The sequence below is a fragment of the Ovis canadensis genome, chromosome 1, assembly GCF_042477335.2.
Source record: "Ovis canadensis isolate MfBH-ARS-UI-01 breed Bighorn chromosome 1, ARS-UI_OviCan_v2, whole genome shotgun sequence".
Classification (NCBI taxonomy): Eukaryota; Metazoa; Chordata; class Mammalia; order Artiodactyla; family Bovidae; genus Ovis; species Ovis canadensis.
This window is the reverse complement of record NC_091245.1, coordinates 37,595,000-37,619,786: the sequence shown is the minus strand read 5'-3', so window position 1 is coordinate 37,619,786 and position 24,787 is coordinate 37,595,000. Positions and strand designations below refer to the sequence as shown.

Genomic DNA, 24,787 nt, shown 5'->3' with positions numbered 1-24,787 from the left:
TCCTTCCCCCCAGTAAACACAAAGTGTTTAACTACTGGATTCTTGTCTATTTTTTTCAGTCTGTAGGGCCTTGTTTTATGCTGGATACAAGTAAATGTTTGATAAATATCTTTATGGAGGAGCAAGAGGGACATAGAGAAAAGAAAAGAAGGAAAGAAGTAAGGGAGGGAGGAAGGAAAGAACAAAGGAAAGGAGGACAGGAGAGAGTGAGGGAGAGAGGGAGGAAAAGGGGGAAAAGGAAAGTTTAAGTCCAATTAAAACAGGAATTTTAAAATTTGAACTATTAACTTTCAAATTCCTTATCACTTGTCTTTAGGCATAAATGTTTTAATTTTTAAAATAGTATAGTAATGCTACAAAATTGGTTTAAGAAAAAATTTAAATGTAGTTATAATACTAAGGTATTATTGCAAATAGTTTCATGTCTTCTCATTCAAAAATGACATATCTTGTAATACATTATCTCCAGGTTGTCAAAGTGTGGTCTCTGAGTCAGTAATATCCACATCACTTGTCAGCTGATTAGAAATGCAAATTATCATGCCACATCCTAGATCTAGGCTTCAGCAGTACATGAACCGAGGACTTCTGGATGTACAACCTGGGTTTAGAAGTGGCAGACAAACCAGAGATCAAATTGCCAACATCTGCTGGATCATACAGAAAGCAATATAATTCCAGAAAAACATCTACTTCTGTTTCAATAACTGCACTAAACCCTTTGACTGTGTGGATCACAGCAAACTGTGGAAGCTTCCTGAAGAGATTGGAATATAAGACCACCTTACCTGTCTCCTGAGAAACCTGTATGCAGATCAAGAAGAAGCAGTTAGAAACAGATATGGAAAAACAGACTAGTTCAAAATTGGGAAAGGAATATGTCAAGGCTGTATATTGTCACCCTGCTCATTTAACTTCTATGCAGAGTATATCATGCAAAATGCCAGGCTGGATGAATCACAAACTGGAATCAAGAATGCCAGGAGAAATATCAACAGCCTCAGATATGCAGATGATACCACTCTAATGGCAGAAAGCGAAGAAGAATCAAAGAGCCTCTTGATGAGGGTGAAAGAGGAAAGTGAAAAAGCTGGCTTAAAATTCAGCTTCAAAAAACAAAGATCATGACATCTAGTCCCATCACTTCATGGCAAATAGAAGAGGAAAAAGTGGAAACAGTGACAGATTTTATTTTGGCAGGGTGGGGGTGGGGGGTCCAAAATTACTCTGGACGGTGAATGCAATCATGAAATTAAAACATGCTTGCTCCTTGGAAGAAAAGCTATGACAGACCTAGATAGCATATCAAAAGCAGAGACATCACCTTGTCACCAAAGTTCATATAGTCAAAGCTATTTTTTTTTTTCCAGTAGCCACGTACAGATGTGAGAGCTGGACCAAAAAGCAGGCTGAGTGTCAAAGAATTGATGCTTTTGAACTGTGGTGCTGGAGAAGGCTCTTGAGAGTCCCTCGGACTGTAAGGAGATTCAACTAGTCAATCCTAAGGAAAATCAATCCTGAGTATTCAATGAAGGACTGATGTGGAAACTGAAGCTCCAATATTTTGGCTACCTGATGCAAAGAGCCAATTCATTAGAAAAGACCCTGATACTGGGAAAGATTGAAGGCAGGAGGAAAAGAGGGCAGCAGAGGATGAGATGGTTGATTAGCATTACCTACTCAACGGACATGAGTTTGAGCAAACTTCGGAAGATGGTGAAGGACAGGGAGGCCTGGCTTGTTGCAGTCCATGGGGTCAAAAAGAGTCGGACTAGACTTGGCAACTGAACAACAATACTTTATCTTCAGAGTCAGAAACTGAGATGGGACCAGCCATCTGCATTTCTTTGGCAATACTGATGCTTTATAAAGTTTGAGAACCACTGCACATCACAACTGTTCAAAAGTTGATGATGAAGAGGCACCACTCAGACTCAAATATTTCCAGGTTAGAGAAAAATAACTAAATTATCACTTTTAAAAAAGTACACAGTTTTTTCAGTATAAAAGATAACCCCACTACAGAACTTTTCAGAATACATGGAAATTTAGAAAGATATGGAAAAAACCCTCCAACTCTTTAGTTAGTTTAGTTGTAAACCCATTGGTCTCCTCTTGTTTTAGGCCCTTTCCCTCACATAAATTTTCGCTGCAAAAATAACGTTGCAAAAATAATTAAAATTTTTAAAACATCAAAAATTCCCAAGATATTAATTTTTTAAAAAAGAAAAGTATATTTATTGTTGTGATACAAAGTCCTCAAGATTTACTTGTAGCAGCCTTCCGAAAGAGGCCATCTAAGAGCACACATTCTGAAATCAGGCAAACATCAGTTCTATTTCAACTCAGTAACTAAAGTCAGCATGCTCTTCAGCGCCTTTGAGTTTGGTTCGTTATCTGTAAACCCCAATCCTACCAGACTAACAGAGATGTTTGTAAAGTGTTTATCAAATCGCCTGGCGCCGGCGGCCCTTTTTCAGATGGAAAAGTCACAGCAAGATTAGGCTGGGAGTCAGCCGTGCACGGAGGACAGCTGGTTCTCCAAGCGAGAAGCCTTCCTGCGGCGCTCAAAGACCAATGGAACCTCTCCAAAGTAATTCCGCAGGCCTAGGGGAGACGTGACTGCTGCTGCAGCAGCAGCAGGGGAAGGACCTGCCTCTAACAGATGCACTGTCCCTTTAAGGGCCTCCCTTCCACTGCTAGACTCCTGGTTAGGCCTAGGCGTAGGCGGAACCGGAAGTTGTAGGGAAGGCGCCGGTCCCCAGTATGGCGGCCGCCTGTCCCTGCAGGCCGATTGCTCCCGAGACTGCTGCCGCCCGGCTCATGGGTGTCCTGTGGTTCGTATCAGTCACCACGGGACCTTGGGGAGCTGCCGCCGGGGGTGCCGAAGAAACACTTAAGTGCGAGGACCTCAAAATGGGACAATATCCTCTGTGAGCGCACCCCATGGGGGTGAGGTAGATGTGGAATAGAGAGTGGACAGGAACCCTCAGGTCGGGCTAGGGTTGTGCTGAAGGGAACGGTGACCTGTGCCCTATAATGACAGAAGGAGCCTGGGGCGGGGAGTGCAGAGAGATTGGGGGGTGAGAGGACAGAGGCTAGCCTGTGAGATTTCCTTGGGATTTTACTCTTGCCTGGAGAATCCCATCAGAGTAGCCTGGCGGGCTACAGTCCATGGGGCTGCAAAGAGTGGGACAGGACTGAAGCGACTTAGCACGCAGGCAAGAACGATATAACCAATGTATGTTGCCAATTTATTATTGACTTTGCATTTATTACTTTTATTTATCTCCCCTTGAGATCCCAGACTGTACTGGGGCAAATTCCTGCTCCACTTTGTAACCGATTTGAGCTTTGAGCATGGGGATCGCTAAGAGTCTCACACAACTTCGCGACCGAACGTCGAAAATAACAGTGGTACCAACTGAAAGGTGTATTATGCAAAATTAGTACCAGTAAGTCACTTAGAACAGTGCCTGGCATATAGTAGGGGCTTTTTGTGTTTAACTCTCATGTGTTTACTGATGAGAAAACTGAGGCTGGAGGAGTTAAATAGATCAGTTCATTGTCATGGCTCTGATAAAAGGAGGAGTATGAAATAAGAGTTACATTCAAATCAAAATAGGTACTTTTGTATAAAATTAGATAATTTCATACAAATTGTAGAACAGAAAAATTAAGAACGCAAGCCAGAGATGCAAGAAAGATTCTATGAGAGGAAATCTTAAAATTAAAAAAATTCTATTATATAGTATTTTTATGTGAGTTTAGGAGAGGCCACCATTACTAAATTTTTACAGAATAGCTCTAATTTGCTGATTACCATTATGCTAGGGGTTTGAGAATCACTGACCTGGTAAGTTGAGTCCTTTTTTTTGGCAAAAATATCACAGTGATTTTTTTTTTCTAATAAAATAATTGGGCAGTATGGAGAGTTGTGCTTTAAAAAAATTTTTTTAGGTCGTTTTAAAAAATTTTGAATTAATTTTTATTTTTGGCTGGCTGGGTCTTTGTTGCTGCTCTCTGGCTTTTTCTAGTTGCGCTGTTAGGGCTCCTCATTGTGGTGGCTTCTCTTGTCATGGAGCATGGGCTCAAGGTGCAAAGGCTTGGTTGCTCTGCAACATGTGGAATCTTCCTGGACCAGGGATCAAATCCATGTCCCCTGCATTGGCAGACAGAATCTTAACCACTGGACTACTAGGAAAGTCTGAGTTGTGCTTTTTGAACCTTAGAAGTGACTGAGCATACACGACAATGTGAACTGGAAAATGTTATTCCTGGCACAAAGATGAGATTTCCAGTAGTGATTCAGAAATCCGAAGCAAGTGTCAAACTCTGTCTACAGAGACATCTTGTGAATACCTTACTTATCTCATATTTGTGTCAATAAAATATTCAGGAAACAGAAAAGCAACTGCCCCCCATGCCCCGAGTGTTGTAAACATCTATTAGAGGATCAGTATTATTTGTTTCCAGAAGCTTAAAACCCTATTAGGAAGATCATGTAGACCCACCTAAAATAACCATCTTCCTTGCAGTATGGTGGAATTTACCTTTGGCTTGGAATCAGGAAATGTGATATTACTACCTATCACTTACTCCACTTTGCATAAGTCACTCAAAGTTTGAGCCCTGGTTTGCTTCAGTAATGTGGAAATAATAGTATCCATGTCACAGGGTTATTTGTGTTGCATGAAATTATATGTATGGTAATACTTGGGCCCTGTGAATAATTTCATCAGACATCTGAAAAGTGATTTGTTTTTTTTTTAACCTGAAGTTCTCATAATACTTCAGTAGAGATTTTTACTTTCATTTTTTCTTTGTGCTTTGTGCTTAAACCCTGACTGATGTTCTTTAAGGATGGCACCCTCTGCTAGAGCTTTTAATGTACTTTTCCTTAAATAAATTAACGTTCAGATATTATTTAGTGACACTGAAAGTGTATCTGTGCTTGTGCTTGTTGACCTGGACAAACTAACATCCTCTCTTTACATGTAATTATAAACATAAACATATGACATATTAAAGACAAGATGATAACATTTTGTATTGGAATGTTGTTTATATTTCCTTAACTTTTCTACATATATTTGTAAAGATCCAAAAATAAATGATGCTACACAAGAACCAGTTAACTGTACAAACTACACAGCTTATGGTAAGACTTCCAGAAACATGTTTTTTTAAGTTATTTTTAAAACATTATTTCATAGATATATGTGTGATTGCTAAGAGTAATTAATGTGTTTTTTTTCTTGAGTTACTTCATCCTTCTGTTTCCAGAACAACTTAATGTTAGACAATCTAGGGGTTGTTAATATTTTATAAAAAGAATCTTATTCTATTAAATAATAATATAAATTGAGAAATTTCTTTTTTCATTCTTTTTTTTTTAAAGCTTTTGGAATCAGTTTATATAGCTTTCTTGATGCCCTGTATATATCACACTGTGTTTTACAAAGATGCCTCTTTAGATTTTAATTACTCAGAAAGAACTTGAAAGGAGACTTACAGTTCAATAATGTGCAGCAAGGAGCTAGTAATATATCACCCATATCTTGCACTTGTAAAAGATACTTAGGTGCATCCTAAGTATGAAAATAATATGATAAGGATTTTAAGTGCACATCAGTATTTTATTAGCGAGATGGTTTGATAGTGGATAACACCCTCAACTTAATGATGTGGGGGAGCTTCTGTTATTCCAAAAAGTATTTAATGCCAGATAAAGATTAATAAATTGTTTTGTTTAGCCTTTTCTTCTGAAGGGTTATATGTTGGAAAGAAGATAGATATATGCTGAAGCTATTTGGATTTGGCATTCATATTTTGCATAGTACATAATGTTGGTTAATATCTAGTATTTAATATCTAGTAATATCTACCATTTAATATCTAGTATTATCTTGAGAAAAGAATACCTACTGAATATATACTGATTGTTTTATTGTTTAGATGGGAGATAAGGCAATAATTGATGTTTTCTTTATAATGAAAGCTACTAAACAGACTCATTATGGAAATGAGATTAAAATGATTTTTTACTGCAAAAAACTTTGTTTTTAAAAAGTATCTTATAGTCAAATAATTGACTTCTTGATTATGACTTTGTATATATTTTTAAAAGATCTCCTTTCTCTTTTTATCTCTTCACATTTTGATACACTGTTAACCCCATTCTAATGAGCAAAGATATTTGAAAGTAAGTTATGTTAAACTTTTATAGCAGATATTTTGCTAGTATTCTGGAGTAATGAAATTTATCATATAAACAGTAATAAGTGAAGTCACTCAGTCGTGTCCGACTCTTTGCGACCCCATGGACTGTAGCCTACCAGGCTCCTCCCTCCATGGGATTCTCCAGGCAAGAGTACTGGAGTGGGTTGCCATTTCCTTCTCCAAAACAGTAATAGGTAATATATATGTGATTCTTATATTAAATATTGCTCAATATGTGTACATTTGTTTAATTTGGATATGTTAGATTTAAAGGAACTTTGCACATGATCCCCTCCTTTTAAAATTGCTTTATAAGTATACACTGACTTTCCTGTGTTAGAGTTCAGTCTTTTATAGTGTGCTCCCAGAGTGGACAATATTATTGACATACATAAAGAAGAATGAGCTTTCAAATATCCAACCACTTATCTGATATATGTTGGAAGTCTTTGAATACTGTTGTGACTCAGGTAACATTAAACTGTGAACGAGGCAGCCTGCTATCTCATTCCTTTTCTAGTCTGCAGATTTCTTTGTAGGTATGGAGATTTTGAAGGAAATTATTCTAAAAAAGAAATTTAGAATAAATTTGAAGGAAATTAGAACTAAAAACAATAGTTTCTGACCAAAAAGAGCTCTGCCTTCCAGTTAGGTGTCTCTTTTGTAAAATAAGTTTGAATCCACTTAAGTATTATCACTAAGTAAGTTTATAAACAAATGCAAAATCAAATGATCAGATTGCTAGGAAATATAAAAGGACTTGGAGGTGTTATGGTCCTGCCATGGCCTGCCAGGTAAGTAAGCATAGATGATGTGAATGGAGAGCTGCAGAGAAATAAAAGAAGGCTTTCTATATAAGGGAATGATATGGGTATTTATTTGGAAAGAATAAACCGTAAGTGCCTAAAAATCTGGGAACACATATATAGAATGTTATAAATCAATAAATAAATGACTTTAGATTGTTGTTGTGATTTTAAAAAGAAAATAAAGTTTCGGAGACAAATATGACTCACCAGGCTTCTACATAAGAATGTATAATTTACGCATGACCCAAAAGTGTTCAGCCAAGATCTGGGGTAGTTTCTACCAGCCTGTCTCTATCAGGAAGCTATGTTTGTCCACAGGCTGCTGTTTTTTTGTTTTTGTTTTTGTTTTTTTAATTTCCTTTTTAAAACATGAAAAGACTAGTGAAGTGGCTGTAAATTATTTCTGAGTTCTGATGTGCAAGGACATCAAAATGACCCTTGAAACGTGCTGCTTCTGTTTCTTTCATTGAGCATATGATAGACTCATGGAATCTTCAGACTAAGTTATTTTCTTAAACTATACTTTTTGGTAAGGAATTAGTGGATGGAATGTTTTACAGAGAGGAAGTTTAGGAGTGTAGAGTAAGAATTGGGACCAAAGGCAAAGGAGATTCAGTTATAACAGTAAACTGTTGTGGTCTTTAAATGGTTGTCAGTTAGCCCAGTACCAGTTAACAAGCATCAATATTTTTTGAGAAATTGTTTGTAATAAATAGTTTAATAAAATAATTAAATGGATCAAAACAAAAGCACAAATTTATACTATGAACTATCTGTTATTGTTGTTCAGTTGCTAAGTTATGTTCGACTCTGTGACCACATGGACTGCAGCACGCCAGGCTTCCCTGTCCTTCACTGTCTCCCAGAGTTTGCTCAAACTCATGTCCATTGAGTCTGTGATGCCATCCAGTGATCTCATCCTCTGTCACCCCTTTTTCCTCCTGCCCTCAATCTTTCCCAGCATCTGGGTCTTTTCCAGTGAGTCAGCTCTTCACATCTGGTGGCCAAAGTATGGGAGCTTCAGCTTCAGCATCAGTCCTTCCAAGGAATATTCAGGGTTTAGGATGGACTGGTTTGATCTCCTTGCTGTCCAAGTGATTCTTAAGAGTCTTCTCCAGCATCAGTTCTTTGGCACTCAGCCTTTTTTATGGTCCAGCTCTCACATCCATACATGACTACTGGGAAAAAAAATAGCTTTGACTATTGAGATCTTTGTCAGCAAAGTGACGTCTCTGCTTTTTAATATGCTGTCTAGGTTTGTCATAGCTTTTCTTCCAAGGAGCAAGCGTCTTTTAATTTCACTGCAGTCACCATCTGCAGTGATTTTGGAGCCCAGGAATATAAAATCTATAACTATTTCAACTTTTCCCCCATCTGTTTGCTGTGAAGTGATGGGACTGGATGCCATGAACTTAGTTTTTTGAAGTTGAGTTTTAAGCCAGCTTTTTCACTCTCCTCTTTCACCCTCATCAAGAGGCTCTTTAGTTCTTCCTTGCTTTCTGCCATTAGAGTAGTATCATCTGCATAACTGAGGTTGTTGATGTTTCTCCTGGCAGCCTTGATTCTACTGGCATTTCACATGACGTACTCTGCACAGAAGGTAAATAAGCAGAGTGACAGTATATAGCCTTGTACTTTCCCAGTTTTGAAATTATCCGATGTTTAATGTCCAGTTCTGTTACTTCTTGGCTGCATGCAGGTTTTCAGGAGACAGGTAAGGTGGTCTCGCATTCCCATCTCTTAGAATTTTCCACAGTTTGTTGTGATCCTCGCTGTCAAAGACTTTAGCATAGTCAGTGAAGCAGAAGTAGGTCTTTTTCTGGAATTTCCTTGCTTTTTCTATGATCCAGCAGATGTTGGCAGTTTGATCTTGGTTCCTCTGCTTTTTCTAAACTCAGCCTGTATATCTGGAAGGTTTTGGTTCATGAACTGTTGAAGCCTAGCTAGGATGTTGACCATTTGCAAGCATGTGAAATGAGTGCAGTTGTATGATAGTTTGAACGTTCTTTGGAATTGGAATGAAAACTGACCTTTTCCAGTCTTATGGCCACTGTTGAGTTTTCCAAATTTGCTGGCATATTGAGTGCAGCACTTTAACTGCATCATCTTTTAGGACTTGAAATAGCTCAGCTGGAATTCCGTCACCTATACGAGCTTTGTTCATTGTAATGCTTCCTAAGGCCCACTTGACTTCACACTCCAAAATGTCTGACTAGGTCAGTGACCACACCATTGTGGTTATCCGGGTCATTAAGACTTCTTTGTAAAGTTCTTCTGTGTATTCTTGCCACAATTTCTTAATCATATCTGCTTCTATTATGTCCTTGTCTATTATGTTCTTGTGTGTGCTGTGCTAAGTCACTTCAGTCAGGTCCAACATTTTGTGATCCTGTGGACCATAGCCCACCAGACTCCTCTGTCCATGAGATTCTCCAGTCAAGAATATTGGAGTGAGTTGCTGTTCTGTCCTCCAGGGAATCTTACAAACCCAGAAATCGAACCTGCATTGGCAGGTGGGTTCTTTACCACTAGCACCACCTGGGAAACCCAAAACTATCTATTATTTGGAAAATATTTAATTTATTAAGATGTTATTATCTGGCATTCTGCTAAGTGGTAGAGATGATACATTAAAAAAAGACAATTTCTGCCCTCAAGGAGTGTGCTGTCTAGTACATATATATACATGTTGACATATGTAGCAAGTGTTTTCAATTTTCCAATCAGTAAAATACAAAGGTATTAAAAAACCATTTCCAGAAATTTTGCCGTGGTCCTTTGACACAGGTCTTTTTTATTAAGGTTTTATTGAAATATATTTATGGAAATGTACACTTAAATGTTGTTGTTGTTGTTGTTGTTGTTGTCGTCGTTGTCGTCCAGTTGCTCAGTCGTATCTGACTCTTTGTGACCCCATGGACTGCAGCATGCCAAGTCTCCCTGTCCTTCACTGTCTCCTGGACCATGTTCAAACTCCTGTCATTGAGTCAGTGATGCCACCCACTCACTATAAAATATGTCTCGCGTCCTCTGTCATCACTTTCTCCTGTGTTCCATCTTTCCCAGCATGAGGGTCTTTTCCAAAGAGTCAGTTCTTTGCATCAAGTGGCCAAAGTATTGGAGTTTCAGCTTCAGCATCAGTCCTTCCAGTGGACATTCAGGATTGATTTACTTTAGGATTGACTTCCTTGCAGTCCTGGGGACTCTCAAGAGTCTTCTCCAGCACATTTCAAAAACATCAGTTCTTTGACATTTAGCCATCTTCATGGTCCAACTCTCACATCCATATATGACTACTGGAAAAACCCTAGCTTTTACTATACGGACCTTTGTAGGCAAAGTGATGTCTCTGCTTTTTAATACACTGTCTAGGTTTGTCATAGCTTTTCTTCCAAGTAGCAAATGTCTTTTAATTTTATGACTAGAGTAGAATCCCACACCATTTCCTGCTAGGTCACTCCTTTTTACTGTTATGAAATTTCATTGGTTACTTTGAGTTTAGCTTTTTTGTGCTTAAAAAAATAGTTCTGCTTTATATAATCAAGAAATACTGTCTTTCAAGGTTGAGTTATTCACTTGCTCAGTCGTGTCCAACTCTTTGTGACTCCATGGTCTGCACCACACCAGGCCTCCCTGTCCCTCACCATCTCCTGAAGTTTGCCCAAGTCCATGTCCATTGCATTGTTGATGACTTAAGTTGATGGCATTTAAATCCCAGTCATTGGCCAGAGCCAAACATTTTGCGGGAAAACTGAAAATGGAATAATTTTCAGGATTATAGCATGTTGCTTAATTTTGTCCACTAGTTAACATTTATGGATAACTGGCTTCCTAAATCTCATCATACAGACTCATTTTTACTTGTTTCTGAAATCAGTGTAAGAATGGCATTATTGTGGTGAAATGAAAAGGGTGTTTATTAAAAGTGATGAATGTTGGTCTAGGACTTAAAGAATATTACCTAGCGTGAGACTTCAGTCAGCTTGTTTAATTTCTTGGAATGTCAGTTTTTCTGTTTGTACAAGGGGAAAAAAAAAGCATATTACTAGTTCTGTCTACATAACAGGTGTTTTTTTAAATAAGGATCAAATGAAGTCACTATAAAATATGTAAAAATTAATAAGTTCTAGGGCTGTAGGCATCCATTGAATTAATTTCATTTCACAAAGTCTTTTATTACTTTTACAGATCACTCACATGTTATATTTATTCGTGTCAGGTTCAGCCTCTTAGTCTTCTCAGTGTTGAAGTTCTCTTCGTTTTTAGAGTTTAAGTTGAACATTTTCTCTAGCCAGACACCATGCTTTACATGCTAAACGCCTTTAATACTTGGCTATTAAAGTATTACAAGGGTCTTACTTTTGTTTCACAGATTACAAAACAAGGTTCAGTGAGATTTCATAACTTGACCGGAAGAACATACTAGTTAAGTGACAGAGTTCTGACTTAAACCTAAATTTGCCCCATTCCGAAGTACTGCATTTTGGCATTTTCTATCAGTTCAAGCAAATCTGATCCATCTCAGTGTTTCTCTTACTATTTTCTCATGTCATCTCACTTTATACTGAGAGCAGCCCCTCATCCATCCTCACGAAAGTATGTAGTTTTTGTCCCTTGAAATAATTAGCTCATACTTCTGTCAGACTTCTCCAGAAATATTGTATCAATATGGTTTCCCCTTCACTCTGGTGCTTCTACTAATTGTATCTTTCCTGAGGTTCTAAGCCTGAAATGTTGGGCATTTTTCTCTCCTTATCTGTCTCATTGACTACAAAGTAGCTCATATTGAATACAGATCATTTCTTATATTAGAAATGATAAAACACATTGAAAACTAAAGTTGTCAAAATTTGAGAGTTTGAACAATTAATAGAATGTAACTGAAAAAATTATGATTTATGTGTTTTGTAAAGGAAGCTGTAATCTCAAAAAAAAAGTGCATTTCTCTAAAGCAAAGTATATTGGACAAAGCCTCTAGGGGAATCATCCCAGGTCCTCGGCAGTGAAAGTCCCAAGTCCTAATCACTAGACCAGCAGGGAAAGCCCCACATCAGTCTGATCTCTGCTTCTGTGTTCACACTGCATCCTGCCTGCATATCTTCACATCGTCTTCTCCCTGTGTATGTTCATTTTCCCATTTTTGAAGGATACCCACCTTACTGCATTAGGGCCCACCCTAATGACCTCATCTTAACTTGGATGCAAAGTTGGATTGCAAACTTAAATTTGCAAAGATGCTATTTCCAAGTAAGGTCACATTCTGAAGTGCTGAGGGTTAGGACTTCAATATTTCTTTCTGGGAGAGTGCAGTTCAGCCCACAGTATGTCTTTACAATAATCAATTTCCAGATCCTCAGTTTTGGGTTTTTTTTTTAAATTTTTTAGTTGAGGATAATTGCTTTACGGAATTTTGTGGTTTTCTGTCATACATCAGCGAGAATCAGTTTTTTATTATATGTGTATTTTTTCCTACAGTTAATGTAAAGTTTCTGCATTTAAAAGAAGAGCCCTCTCATATTCTTGATTGGATCATGATAGATATCAAATTGCTGTGTTTAGATTCCACTGTAAAGAATGCTATAATATTTCAGTATTAAGGGCAGTATTTACAGTATGCTGGAAATAAATTTTTTCCCAGCCATTTAAATCCATGGTGAAAAATTTTAGATGTCAGCTTGAAAATGTGTGAGGGAATATATAGTTTAAAAAAATTTAGGGAGTATGTGAGCAAAATTATTTGAACACAGCTGATCTAGTGTGTGAGCCTCCATCCACTACATGCCAGTAGCATTTTCCCAGTAGTGACAACCAAAAATGTTTCCAGACATTGCCACATATCCCCTGGAAAGCAAAATTACTTTCCGTCATTCCTCCATCATTTAAATAGAGCATACTCATCTCCTTCAGTCAGTAACATAGAAAATGTATTAGCGTTTCAGATGTTTGTTAACCTCAGTTTTGAGTTGCCGGCTATGTGCGCGTGCTCATGCTTAGTCGCTCACTTGTGTGCAGCTCTTTGCGACCCCATGGACTGGGGCCTGCCAGGCTTCTCTGTTCATGGAACTTTCCAGGCAAGAATACTGGAGTGAGTTGCCATGCCCTCCTCCAGAGGATCTTCCCAACCCAGGGATCGAACCCGCGTCTCTCATGTCTCCTGCACTCATGTCTCCTGCGGGTGGATTCTTTACCCCTGTGTCACCTGGGAAGCTGTCTGCCATATAGCTCCAGTCAAAAGCATGACCTAAGATCTGGCAGACCAAGAGATACAACTTAAGGGACGTGATAATAATTGATTCACAGAATTCAGTAAGCTTTATCCCTGTATCAAGGCAGATGGCCAAACAGCTACATATAAATCACCTGTTGACTTTTGTAGCCCCATCTCTGTCAATCCTAACATTATAAACCCTTGATTATATCTGGAGTCAGTGTGAGAAAAGGCTATGTGGAAAACTATTACTGTTTTGTAAAGGTTCTTATTATTAAGGACCTTCTTTATTACATTCCTTTACTCCTGTGTCCTTTGCCAAACCAAGTTCCCACGGTGATTCAGAGGTGAATTGGTATGCTTTCAGTTATATCACAGTAGCTCTGTAGCTCTTTTTGCCTCACTACCAGGAGCCTCTAAGCTAAATTTGTGGTCAATTACACTATCTTCCCTTAGTTGTTTCCTAGGATAATTATTTCTTCACTCTCTCTCTTCCTTTCATTTTATTACCTTCTTTCTTGTCTAAATGGTTCTCAGTTTTACTGAATCTTTGCTTTTTAGCATGAGCATCTTCTTGTGTTGGAAATGTAAATACATTAAATAAGTAAAGTTTATGGGATGATACAGTTTGAACTATCAGTAACACAACCAAAGAGTGCAAAGTCATTACAGGATATTTTTCCTAGCATCATTCTCTCAATGTACTATGGCCTAAAAAAGGACAGTCATTTGTTGGAAATCTTAAGGTAGTTATAAAGTAGAAAATAAATGCCATTTATTTTTCTTTCATAATAAAACACTGGGGTCTCTGTGGGTTTTTTAAGTCTGTTATACCAAGTTCTATTTTCATTTTCTCAAAAACTTGTAATCATTGATGTTAAGCATAGAGATAAGCATTTTCTGAAACTAGCCTAAAGGTATTAGTACCTTTTAGTCAGAAATGGTGAAGGAGTAAAAAGTACTAACATTTATTGATTGCCTACTAAGTGCTCTGCTTTATGCTAGATAATTTATATCACATTTTATTCCCACAATAATCTTATGATCTTAATGCTACTTTTATCTACATGGAATCCAAGTTTCTGAAAGAGGCAATGTATAGATAGGTGATTCTCATTCCAAAGTTCTTACTTTATATGATGAGGCCATAAAAGCTTCAGGACAGTATCTGCTTAGGACATAGTAAGCTCTGTAAGTGTTACTTCCTCTTATTAAGTCATCTGGGTTATGAATAAAGATCAAATTACTAAATGCTGAGATAACATACTACATCAAATCCTAGAGGGAATGGAGAAGCAAACCCATTTAGAATAAGTAGAAAGCTATTTAGAATAAAGAAGAATCTTAGTTTATTGTAGATTACATCTATAAGAATTTTATTAACTGAAAATACAAAATTAGATTATGTTTTATGTAATGAATTGCCTGATTAGTTGCCAACAAAAAATTCGAGAAGTATTCTTCACTGTAGAGATGAAGTAAAGAACAGTAATATTATGCAGTTCTTCCTTGGTCATCTTTGTCAAGGACAGGAGATTGAACATTATCTTTATCTTATCCTGTACATGAACATATATAATATAGCTTTTCCTATCTAAATTAAAATCTCATATGGGGAGGTGGTTGGTTTGAACATTAGATTTTCTTGTGTGCATTGCTAGCCTTTGGAAAAAAGCATAATTACATAATTTTCCACAGGAAAAAGAAATAATGGATTCTTGCTTTTTTCTGCCTTTAGTTCAGTGTTTTCCAGCACCTAACATAATTTGTAAGGATTTTGGTGGCAACGAAACACATTTTACTGGAAGTGAAGTTGGTTTTCTCAAGCCTATATCTTGCCGAAATGTGTAAGTATATTACTGAAGCTAAATTTTCAGATTTACTTGCCTGAGTGAAATCTCAGCTGGGTGGAATGAAGAGTAAAGAGTTAATTTATAAGGAGAATCCTGCACTAATATAACTTTTATCTTTTTGCTTTTGTCAGAAAACCTCTATTTTAAGTGTGTGTATTGTTTTAAAAATACAGTTTACCAACCAAATAAAGTTTAGCAGTTCACTGTATGGGATAAATAGACTGAGTGGCTTCAGGCCATGTCAGTTCAGTCAGTTTATGCTACCAAATGGGTTATGAAAAAATTCTGTTTTCAAAATTTGGGGACTTTCTGGAGTGCAAATAAGGGACTGCATACCTACAGTATTAAAAGAATGCTAATTAGTAATCATTTGCATTTGGAAACTTGGTTTCATTCTTTATAATTGGTTTAGATGATGAATGATAATGTTAAACAATTCAGAAATTTATTAAGACAAATGACTTTATTTTGTTGGGAATATTCTTAGCTTAAAGAACTTTTAAGTTGGCTGTTTATTTTTGCTGCAGTAAAGCAATAAAACAGTTTATTCTTATATTTCTACTTTGCACTGAAAGCATTATTTAGTTTTACCCATTTTTATTAATTCCTGGCATTGTATTTTTACCTTTTACTGTATGTTGTTGCATTTTATATAATGGTACCTATTTTGCAGTTGTATAAAGAAAGACCACTATTTGTTTCTGCAAGTTCCATTAGAATTCTTAGAAATTACTACTAGAGTCTTTTTTCTCTTTTGACCCTACTTTACAAAGTTAATGAGGAGCTTTAGATTCTATCTTGCTGTGTAATCCAATCACTTAAGCTTCTTGCGTTCTAAGATTTCTCATTAGTAAAATAATAATTGTTAAGAGGAATTATTTTCAAAGTACTTAGATATGGTTTAGTCAGTTTTTTAATTTATAGATTTGATATTTCCAAATGACAAATAATTTGTTAAGTGTTGATGGTCCAAGAAAATATTTGTTAAGAACCACTCAAGTTGGACACTGCAGATTAATTTTACCTGTAATGTTCACATCACAATGATCTGCCACTTAATTTCCAAGTTAATTCTGATTTTTCTTTTAATGTCTCTGAGTAGATTAGACTGAAATGCAACTGAGCTATACTAATCATGCCCACAAGACATTCATGTCAATTGTGATAAGAAATACAATTATCAAGGAAACTAGATACTCCAAGCCTACTGACCAACTTATTTCTCTCCTATTGTAAAGTCCAAAATTCCAAAATAGGATTTGCTTGATGAGCATTGAATCAGAACAAAAGGAGTTAGGTTGATGGATAATTTTAATGATAAATCACAAAAGTAAGATAACCTAATACATTACTTTCCTTTATCAGAATATTCAGTATATGCCTTTCAAACAAACACCTGCTGGTCAGCTACTGAATAAAGACTCACTGACAAATTGTTAATTCATTGAGTGTTCCCTTTTCCAGTTTACATATTTTCCTTCTCCTGGCATATTCTTTCATAATATTGATACTTGATTAAAACTCCATCTTACTATCACAGATGTGGCCATTCTATAATGTATTCTTTAGCAACTGAAGTCTATTAACTATGTCTAATCAGTTACCAAGTCACACCTGTTTATACTGCCCATCTATGCTAGTTGGAGCAGCCTACCTGTTGTAACAGATGCCTTTAGAATTTTAGTGGCTTAACCCAGTAAATTTTATTTCTCACTCATATCATAATCCAATTTGTGTTGATTTGGAGGTCTACATGGGGTGAAGGAAGTGATAGTTGCTCCATGCAGACATGCAGGGGTCTTGTACCTTTCATCTTTTGACTTTACTTCCTCTAGTCCTTAGAGTCTTTTCCATTCAGCCAAGAGATGGAGAGAGGAGATGGAACACCTATAGACATGTTTTATGGACCAGACATGGCATACATGATGGCTTACATCACTTCTGTCCTCATTCCATTGGCCAGAACTAAGTGATGGCTGCATTTAACTGCAAAGTGAGCTAGAATATATTAATACACAGGCATACCTCAGAGATATCATGAGTTTGGTTGCAGATCAGTGTGATAAAGCAAGTTACACGAATCATCTGGTTTCCCTGTGTATATAAAAGTTATGTTTATACTACGTGTAGTCTATTAAGTGTGCAATAACATTGTGTCTAAAAAACTGTACCTTAATTTAAAAATAATGCTGACAGACTTGCCTGGTGAAGGGTTGATACGGACCTCCAATTTGTAAAAAACCTCAGTTTATCTGTAAAGCGCAATAACACAAAGCACATCAAAACAAGTAGTTTTAGCTGTATACAGTTTTGACTGTATGATACAGTAGTTTAACTGTATGCCTATGAGAAAAAGCAAAATGATTTGATGAACAGTTCGATAAATCTCTGCTGCACCACCAGTTTTCAGATTATTCTTTAGGGTGATTTATTTATATAGATCACTGCTTTTCTAATTTCTTTCCCCTTACTAGCCAAGCTTTTTGAGAGGCTTGTTTCTATAATATTTATCTTTTATGAATTTTTAGTCTAATGCAGTATGGCTTTTGGCCATACTAAAATTTGCCAGTGATCTTTGTTGCTATATCAAATGGATATTTATAGTCTACAATCCTTCTATAGCATTTGATATTTCTTTTTCTTAAAATACTTTCTTTCCTTGACTTACAGTATAAAACACACTTCAATTTCCTTTGATCCCTATTATTTTCCTTCTTTCTTATATCTTGATATTTGCAAGATTATGTCCTTGGTCCTTTTCTCTTCTTCATTCATCCACCCACCCCTTTGGTTTCTCATACCATCTTTATATAAAGATCCCAAACTGAATCTTTTGTCTCTTCCTTCATTTCCTCCTTTGTATTAATGAATGCAGCTGTTCTGTCCAGTTCCTTAAGCAGAAACTTTGGAGTCATTCTCCAAAGAATGACTCATTCCCCACATTTAGTCTGGCTGCTTCTGCGTTTAATATTTCCCAGTTTTGTTTCCTTTTTTCTTCCACTGCTAGTAGCCAGTAGATTATCACTTGAGTGTCTACCAAGTCTCCCAGATTATTTCTCTACTGCTATTCTGGTGATCCATGTCAATGTAGAGAGGCACTACTCCCCTCAGTGCAAAATCTGACATCCTTGTAATATTAACTGCATAGACAGGATCTCTGGGCTGTTTACTGTCTCCCCCAACTCGCTGAAAATGTCTTAATTGTGAGTGCAATGCAAAAAATAGGATTATAAGCAGAAGACATGATCAGATTTGACTTTAAAATGATGATTCCAGCTACCTCTTTATTTCTTTACTCTTATTTGTAGCAACTCCTTGAAAGGATTATCTAATGCTTCTTTTCTTTAGTTTTTTTCCAACTTTTTTTTTTATTGAGTTAACATTGGTTTGTAACATGTTTCATGTATACATTATAATTCAACTTCTATATACACTGCAGGCTGTTCGCCACCAAGTCTAGTTCCTATCCATCATTGTGCAGTTGATCCCCTTTATGCGTTTCATCCACCTCCCACCTACCTTCACCTCTGGGGACTACCAGTATCTTCTGTTTCAGTGTGGTTTTTTTTTTCATGTTATTTTTTCGTTGTTCATTTACTTATTTTTCGTATGTGCCACATATGAGCAAAATGGGCTTCCCTGATGGCTCAGCGGGTTAAGAATCCCCCTGCAGTGCAGGAGACACAGAAGACAACAGGTTCAATCTCTGAGTCAGGAAGATCCCCTGAAGGAGGAAATGGCAGCCCACTCCAGTATTCTTGCCTGGAAAATCCCATGACCAGAGGAATCTGGTGGGCTACAGTCCATGGGGTCACAAAGAGTCAGACATAACTAAGCATGAGCATGGACTATGTCCCATTGTCTCTGCAAGGCTCAGGCCCAGCCGTGAGCGAAATCATATATTTGTCTTTCTGTATCTCACTTCTGTCACTCAACACAATGCCCTCAAGATCTGTCCATGTTGCCACAAATGGCAAGATTTTTTTTTTTTTTTTTAGTGAATGAGTAGTAGTCTTGTATGTTTAGATATGTGTATATATCTTTTTTATCCATTAACTCACCAGTGGGCTTTAGGTTGTTTCCACATCTTGGCTGTTGTTAATAATGCTGCAGTTAACATTGGAATGCGTATATATTTTTGAATTAGTATTTCCCTATTCTTTGGATAAATATCCAGACTTGTAATAGCTAGATCATATGGTAATTTTATTGTTAGTTTTTTGAGGAATCTCCATACTGTTTTTCGTAGTGGCTGCTCCAAACTACATTTCCACCAGCAATGCATGAGTGTTCCCTTTTCCTCCACATCCTTTCCAACATCTTGTTTTTTCTTGTTTTTATGATAATAGCCATTCTAATGTGTGAAATGATACTTCATTGTGGTTTTAATTTGCATCTCTCTGATGATTTGTGATACTGAACATCTTCTTTTCAAGTGCCTATTAGCCATGTCTTAACTGGAAAATTGTTCAGATCCTATGCCCATTTTCAAATCAGGTTGTTTGTTTTGTTGTAATTGAGTTGTATGATAAGAATTGCACTGAATCTATAGATTCTATTAGGTAATTTGTATTTTAGCAATGTTAATTTTTCCATTTCATGAGCATGGGATATTTTTACTTTTCTCTTTGTTTTCTTCAATTAATTTTAATAATGTCCTATAGTTTTCAGTGTACAGGTCCTTCATTTCCTTGGTTAAATTTATTCCTAGGTATTCCATTCTTTTTGTTGCAATTGTAAATGGGATTTTTTAAACTTCTTTTTCTTCTAGTTGTTAATATATAAGAGAGCAGATTTTTGTATATTGATTATCTACCTTGCTGTTTTACTGTATTTGTTTATTATTTCTAATACTTTTTTGGTAGAATGTTTAGGGTTTTCTGTATATAAAATTGTGTCATCCACAAACAGTGACAGTTTTACTTCTTCCTTGCCAATATGGTTGTCTTTTATTTTTTTTCCTTGCCTAATTGCTCTGGCTATGAATTCTAGTATTACGTTGAATAAGAGTGATAAGAGTGGGTATCCTTATCTTGTTCCTGATCTTAGAGGGAAAAGCTTTCAGTTTGTCACTGCTGAATATAATAGCTATGGGTTTGTTATATATAGCCTTTACTATGTAGAAGTACATTCCTTCTGTATTCATTTCACTGAAAGTTTTTTTTTTTGGTCATAAATGAATGTTGAATCCTATTAGATGCTTTTTCTGCATAAATTGAGATATCATATGATTTTTATTTATTTTGTTAATATGGTGTATCATATTGATTGATTTGCAAATGAACCATCCTTGCATTCCTGTAATAATCCCATTTGATCATGGTATGTAATCCTTGTAGTGTATTAGGTTTACTAATGTGTATTTGGTTTGCTAATGTTTTGTTGAGGATGTTTGCATCTGTGTTCATCAGAGAGATTGTTTTGTAATTTTCTTCTCTTTTGATGTCCTCGTCTTATTTTGGTATCATAGTAATGTTGGTTTTCTAAAATGAGTTAGGAAGTGTCCCCTCCTCTTCAGTTTTTTGAAGAGGTTGAGAAAGATAGGTAGTAAGTCTTTGAATGTTTGGTAGAGTTCACCAGTGAAACCATCTGGCCCTGGACTTTTGTTTTGGGGGAGGTTTTTGATTATCATTTTTAATCTCTTCTTAGTTGGTAATTGGGCTATTCAAATTTTCTATTTCTTATGGATTCAGTCTTAGAAAGCTGTATGATTCTAAAATGTATCTGTTTCTTCTGAGTTGTCCAATTTATTGGCAAACAGCTATTCATAGTAGTCACTTATAAGCATTTATATTGGGTTGACCAAAAAATTCTTTCTGGATAAGATGACATGGAAAAACCCAAATGATCTTTTTGGCTAACCCAGTATTTCTTTGATATCCATTGTAACTTCTCCTCTTTTATTTCTGATTTTACTTATCTGAGTTCTCTCTTTTTTTAAGTGAGTCAGGATGAAGGTTTGTCAACTTTATCTCTTCAAAAGAACCAGCTCTTAGTTTCATTAATATTTTCTGTTTTCTTTTTGGTCTCTGTTTCATATATTTCCAATTTCATTTTTATTATTTCCTTCCTTCTACTGATTTTGGGCTTCATTTTTTTTTCCTTCTTTTTTCTAGTTTCTTTAAATGTATGGTTAGATTATTTGTGGTTTTTCTTCTTTCTTGAAGTAGACCTGTATTTCTTTAAACCATTCTCTTAGTACTGATATTACATGTGTGTCAGAGATTTTGGTATGTTGTATTTTCATTTCTCTTCAGATATTTTTAAAACTTCCCCTTTAATTTTTTCACTGATGCAATAGTTGTTCAGTTGTTTGTTGTTTAATCTCCACATATTTATGATTTTTTCAGCTCTCTTAAAATTCATTTTTAGTTTCATACCATTGTGGTCAGAAAAGATACTTGATATAATTTCAGTCTTCTTAAATTTATTAAAGCTTGTTCTATGCCCCAGCAGATGGTTTATCCTTGAGAACATTCTGTGTGCCCTTAAGAAATATGTTTATTCTGCAGATTTTGGATAGAATGTTCTGTATACATCTGTTATTAAGTCTCTTTGGCCTAGTGTTTCATTTAAGGTTGCGTTTTCCTTGTTCTCTTTCTGCCTGTGTGATCGATCCGTTTATTGTGGGTTGTTAACATCTCTTCCTCTCACTGTGATGCCGTCACTTTCTCCCTTTAAGTCAGTTATAGGCTTTATATATTTTGGTGCTCTGTTGTTAGGTGCATATATATCAATGAATATGTTATCTAAATGAATTATACTCTTTATCATTTGTATATAATGCCCATCTTTGTCTCTTGTTAACTTTTTTGGTCTGAAGTCTGTTTTGTCTGATATGAGTGTGGTTAACGCCTGCTTTCTTTTGGCCGCCATTTGCTTAGAGTATCATTTTGCAGTCCTTTACTTAGACCTGAGATGAGTCTCCTAGAATCAGCATATAGTTGGGTCTTATGTTTTAATCCATCCAGGCATTCTGTGTCTTCTGCTTGGTGAATTCAATCTGTTTATATTCAGAGAGAGAGAGAGAGAGAGAGAGAGAGCGTGTGTGTGTGTGTGTTTGCCATGCTGTGTGGCATGCAGGATCTTAGTTTCCCAACCCGGGATATTCAGAGAGAGAGAGAGAGAGAGAGAGAGAGTGTGTGTGTGTATGTGTGTGTGTGTTTGCGTGTTTGCCATGCTGTGTGGCATGCAGGATCTTAGTTTCCCAACCCGGGATCAAACCCATACCCCCTGCAATGGAAAAACAGTCTTAACCACTGGACCACCAGGGAAGTTCCCATTTAGTGTGATTATTGATGTATGAGGACTTGGTATTGCCATTTGTCTTTTTTTTCTGGTTGTTCTGTAGTTCCATTGTTTCTTTTTCTTTGCATTTCTGTGCAAGGAAATGGTAGTCTTCTATGATGTTTTTCTCAGTTTTCTCTCTTTTTTTTATGTTTTGGGTCTCTGCTCTAGATTTTTGTTTTGTGGTTGTCATGAGGTTTGTATAAACATTTCAAAGATAGTCCTTTTTCTGTTGTTAGTATCTTTTTTAAAATTTTTATCTGTTTATTTTTGGCTGTACTGGATCTTCGTTCCTGCACAGGCTTTTCCCTAGTTGTGGTGAGTGGGGGCTACTCTCTAGTTGGGGTGTACAGGCTTCTCATTGCAATGGCTTCTCCTGTTATGGAGCACAGGCTCAGGGCTGCAAGGCTTCAGTCGTTACAGCACATGAGTTCAGTATGTAGCTTCTGGATTCTAGAACATAGTGTCAGTTGTGGCACACGGGCTTAGTCGCTTCATGGCATGTGGGATCTTCCCATCCCAGGGATCGAACCCATGTCTCCTGCATAGGCAGGCAGATTCTTTACCACTGAGCCACCAGGGAAGTCCTGTTGGTAGTATCCTATCCTCCTATGCCTATAGAGGTAACATCTTTTTTCCTTTTTCCCTTTTATATTTTTGTTGTCACAAATATGTCTCAGCACAGAATACTGTGAATTCGTTAACAAATTGATGTAGCTATAGTTATTTTTTTTCACCCTTTAATCTTTGCTATAATTCTGTGTTTAACAACCTGTTTTTAATGATTTGTATTTTGTTTTACTTTGGCTGTGCCAAGTCTGCGTTTCAGCACGCGGGATCTTTGTTGCCACATATTTAGTTGTAGCATGTGGGGTCTAGTTTCCTGACCGGGGATTGAACTGGGGTCCCCTGCATTCAGAGTGCAGAGTCTTAACCACTGGACCACTAAGAAATTCCCAGCAACCTATTCTGATATATAGTTACCATTTTCTGATTCTATTTATTAGCTTAAAATTTTTTGTACTTTCGCTTTATCATTTCAAGTAGAAGAATTTTTTTAAGCATTTCTTTTAAGGAAAGTCTAGTGATGATAAACTCCCTCAACTTCTGTTTGTCTGGGAATGCCTTTATTTCTCCCTGTATCTGAATGAAACTTATGCTTTATAGAGTATTCTTGGCTGACAGTTTTTATCTCTCAGTATTTTGAGTTTGTCATTCTACTGTCATTCCTGGCCAATAGAGTTTCTGCTGAGAAATCTGCTGATCACCTAGTGGGGGTATGTTAGTAGGTTGCTGTCTTTTTTCCCCCCTGGCTGCCTTTAAAGTTGTTTCTTTGTCATTGACTTTTGGCAGTTTTAATGTGTCTTGGAGAAGGTCTTTTTAGGTGTTCTATTTCCTACGTGGGCTTGTATATCTAACTCCTTTCCCAGATTTGAGACATTCTCAGCCACTCCAATACTCTTGCTTGGAAAATCCCATGGATGGAGGTGCCTGGTGGGCTGCAGTCCATGGGGTTGCTAAGAGTCGGACACGACTGAGTGACATCCCTTTCACTTTTCACTTTCATGCATTGGAGAAGGAAATGGCAACCCACTCCAGTGTTCTTGCCTGGAGAATCCCAGGGATGGAGGAGCCTGGTGGGCTGCCGTCTGTGGGGCTGCAGAGTTGGACACGACTGAAGCGACTTAGCAGCAGCAGCAGCAGCTATTACTTAGAAGGGGGGTGACAGAAAATGAGATGGTTGGATGGCATCACCAACTTGATGGACATGAGTCTGAGCAAGCTCTGGGAGTTGGTGATGGACAGGGAAGCCTGGCGTGCTGCAGTCCATGGGGTCACAGAGTCAGACATGACTGACTGAACTGAACAGCTATTGCTCCCTTAAATAAGCTGTTTCCTTCTCCTTCTCTTTTCCTTCTGGTATACCCATTGTCCATATGTCACCTTTCTAATGGAGTTGGATAGCTGTTGTAGTTTCTTCATTAAAAAGAAAAAGACTTAGTTCTTGCTCCTCTTTCACCTGAATCATTTCCCAGTTTCTGTCTTTAAGCTCACTAATTCTCTCTTCCATATGGTCTACTCTGTTTCCATCGTTTTTTAATGCCATTCTTCATATCGTTTATTGAGTTCTTCAGCTTCATAACTTCTGTTTGGTTCTTTTTTTTAAAGAGTTTCAGTCTCTTGGATAAAATATTCCTTTTTTTCATTAATTATTTTTGCTTAGTTCATTGAACTGTTTTTCTGTTTTCTTGTAGCGTGTTTCTTCCTGATAGCTATTTTGAATTCTCTGTGAGACCACAGTCTTCTGTGATTCTAAGTTTGGTTTCTGGAGAATTGTCATTTTCTTTTTCTGATGCTGTGTTACTGTGGCTTTGCATGGTGCTTGATGAGTTGTTCCTTTGCTGGCA

General features: G+C 36.9%; 1 protein-coding gene across 4 annotated transcripts in view; it reads left to right on the top strand.

Moving 5' to 3' along the window:
- The first annotated feature begins 2,522 nt into the window (after nt 1-2,522).
- TM2D1 (TM2 domain containing 1) overlaps nt 2,523-24,787 on the top strand; it is a 46,185-nt gene continuing 23,920 nt past the window's right edge. For 3 of the 4 annotated variants that reach the window (XM_069593235.1, XM_069593206.1, XM_069593217.1), the window contains exons 1-3: nt 2,523-2,924; nt 5,088-5,161; nt 14,978-15,086. In XM_069593235.1, the coding sequence (XP_069449336.1) occupies nt 2,767-2,924; nt 5,088-5,161; nt 14,978-15,086 (341 nt within the window). In that variant the 5' untranslated portion in view covers nt 2,523-2,766. Of the gene's footprint in view, nt 2,929-5,087; nt 5,162-14,977; nt 15,087-24,787 lie in introns of all 4 variants that reach the window. The other variant, XM_069593225.1, reaches the window with a different exon arrangement.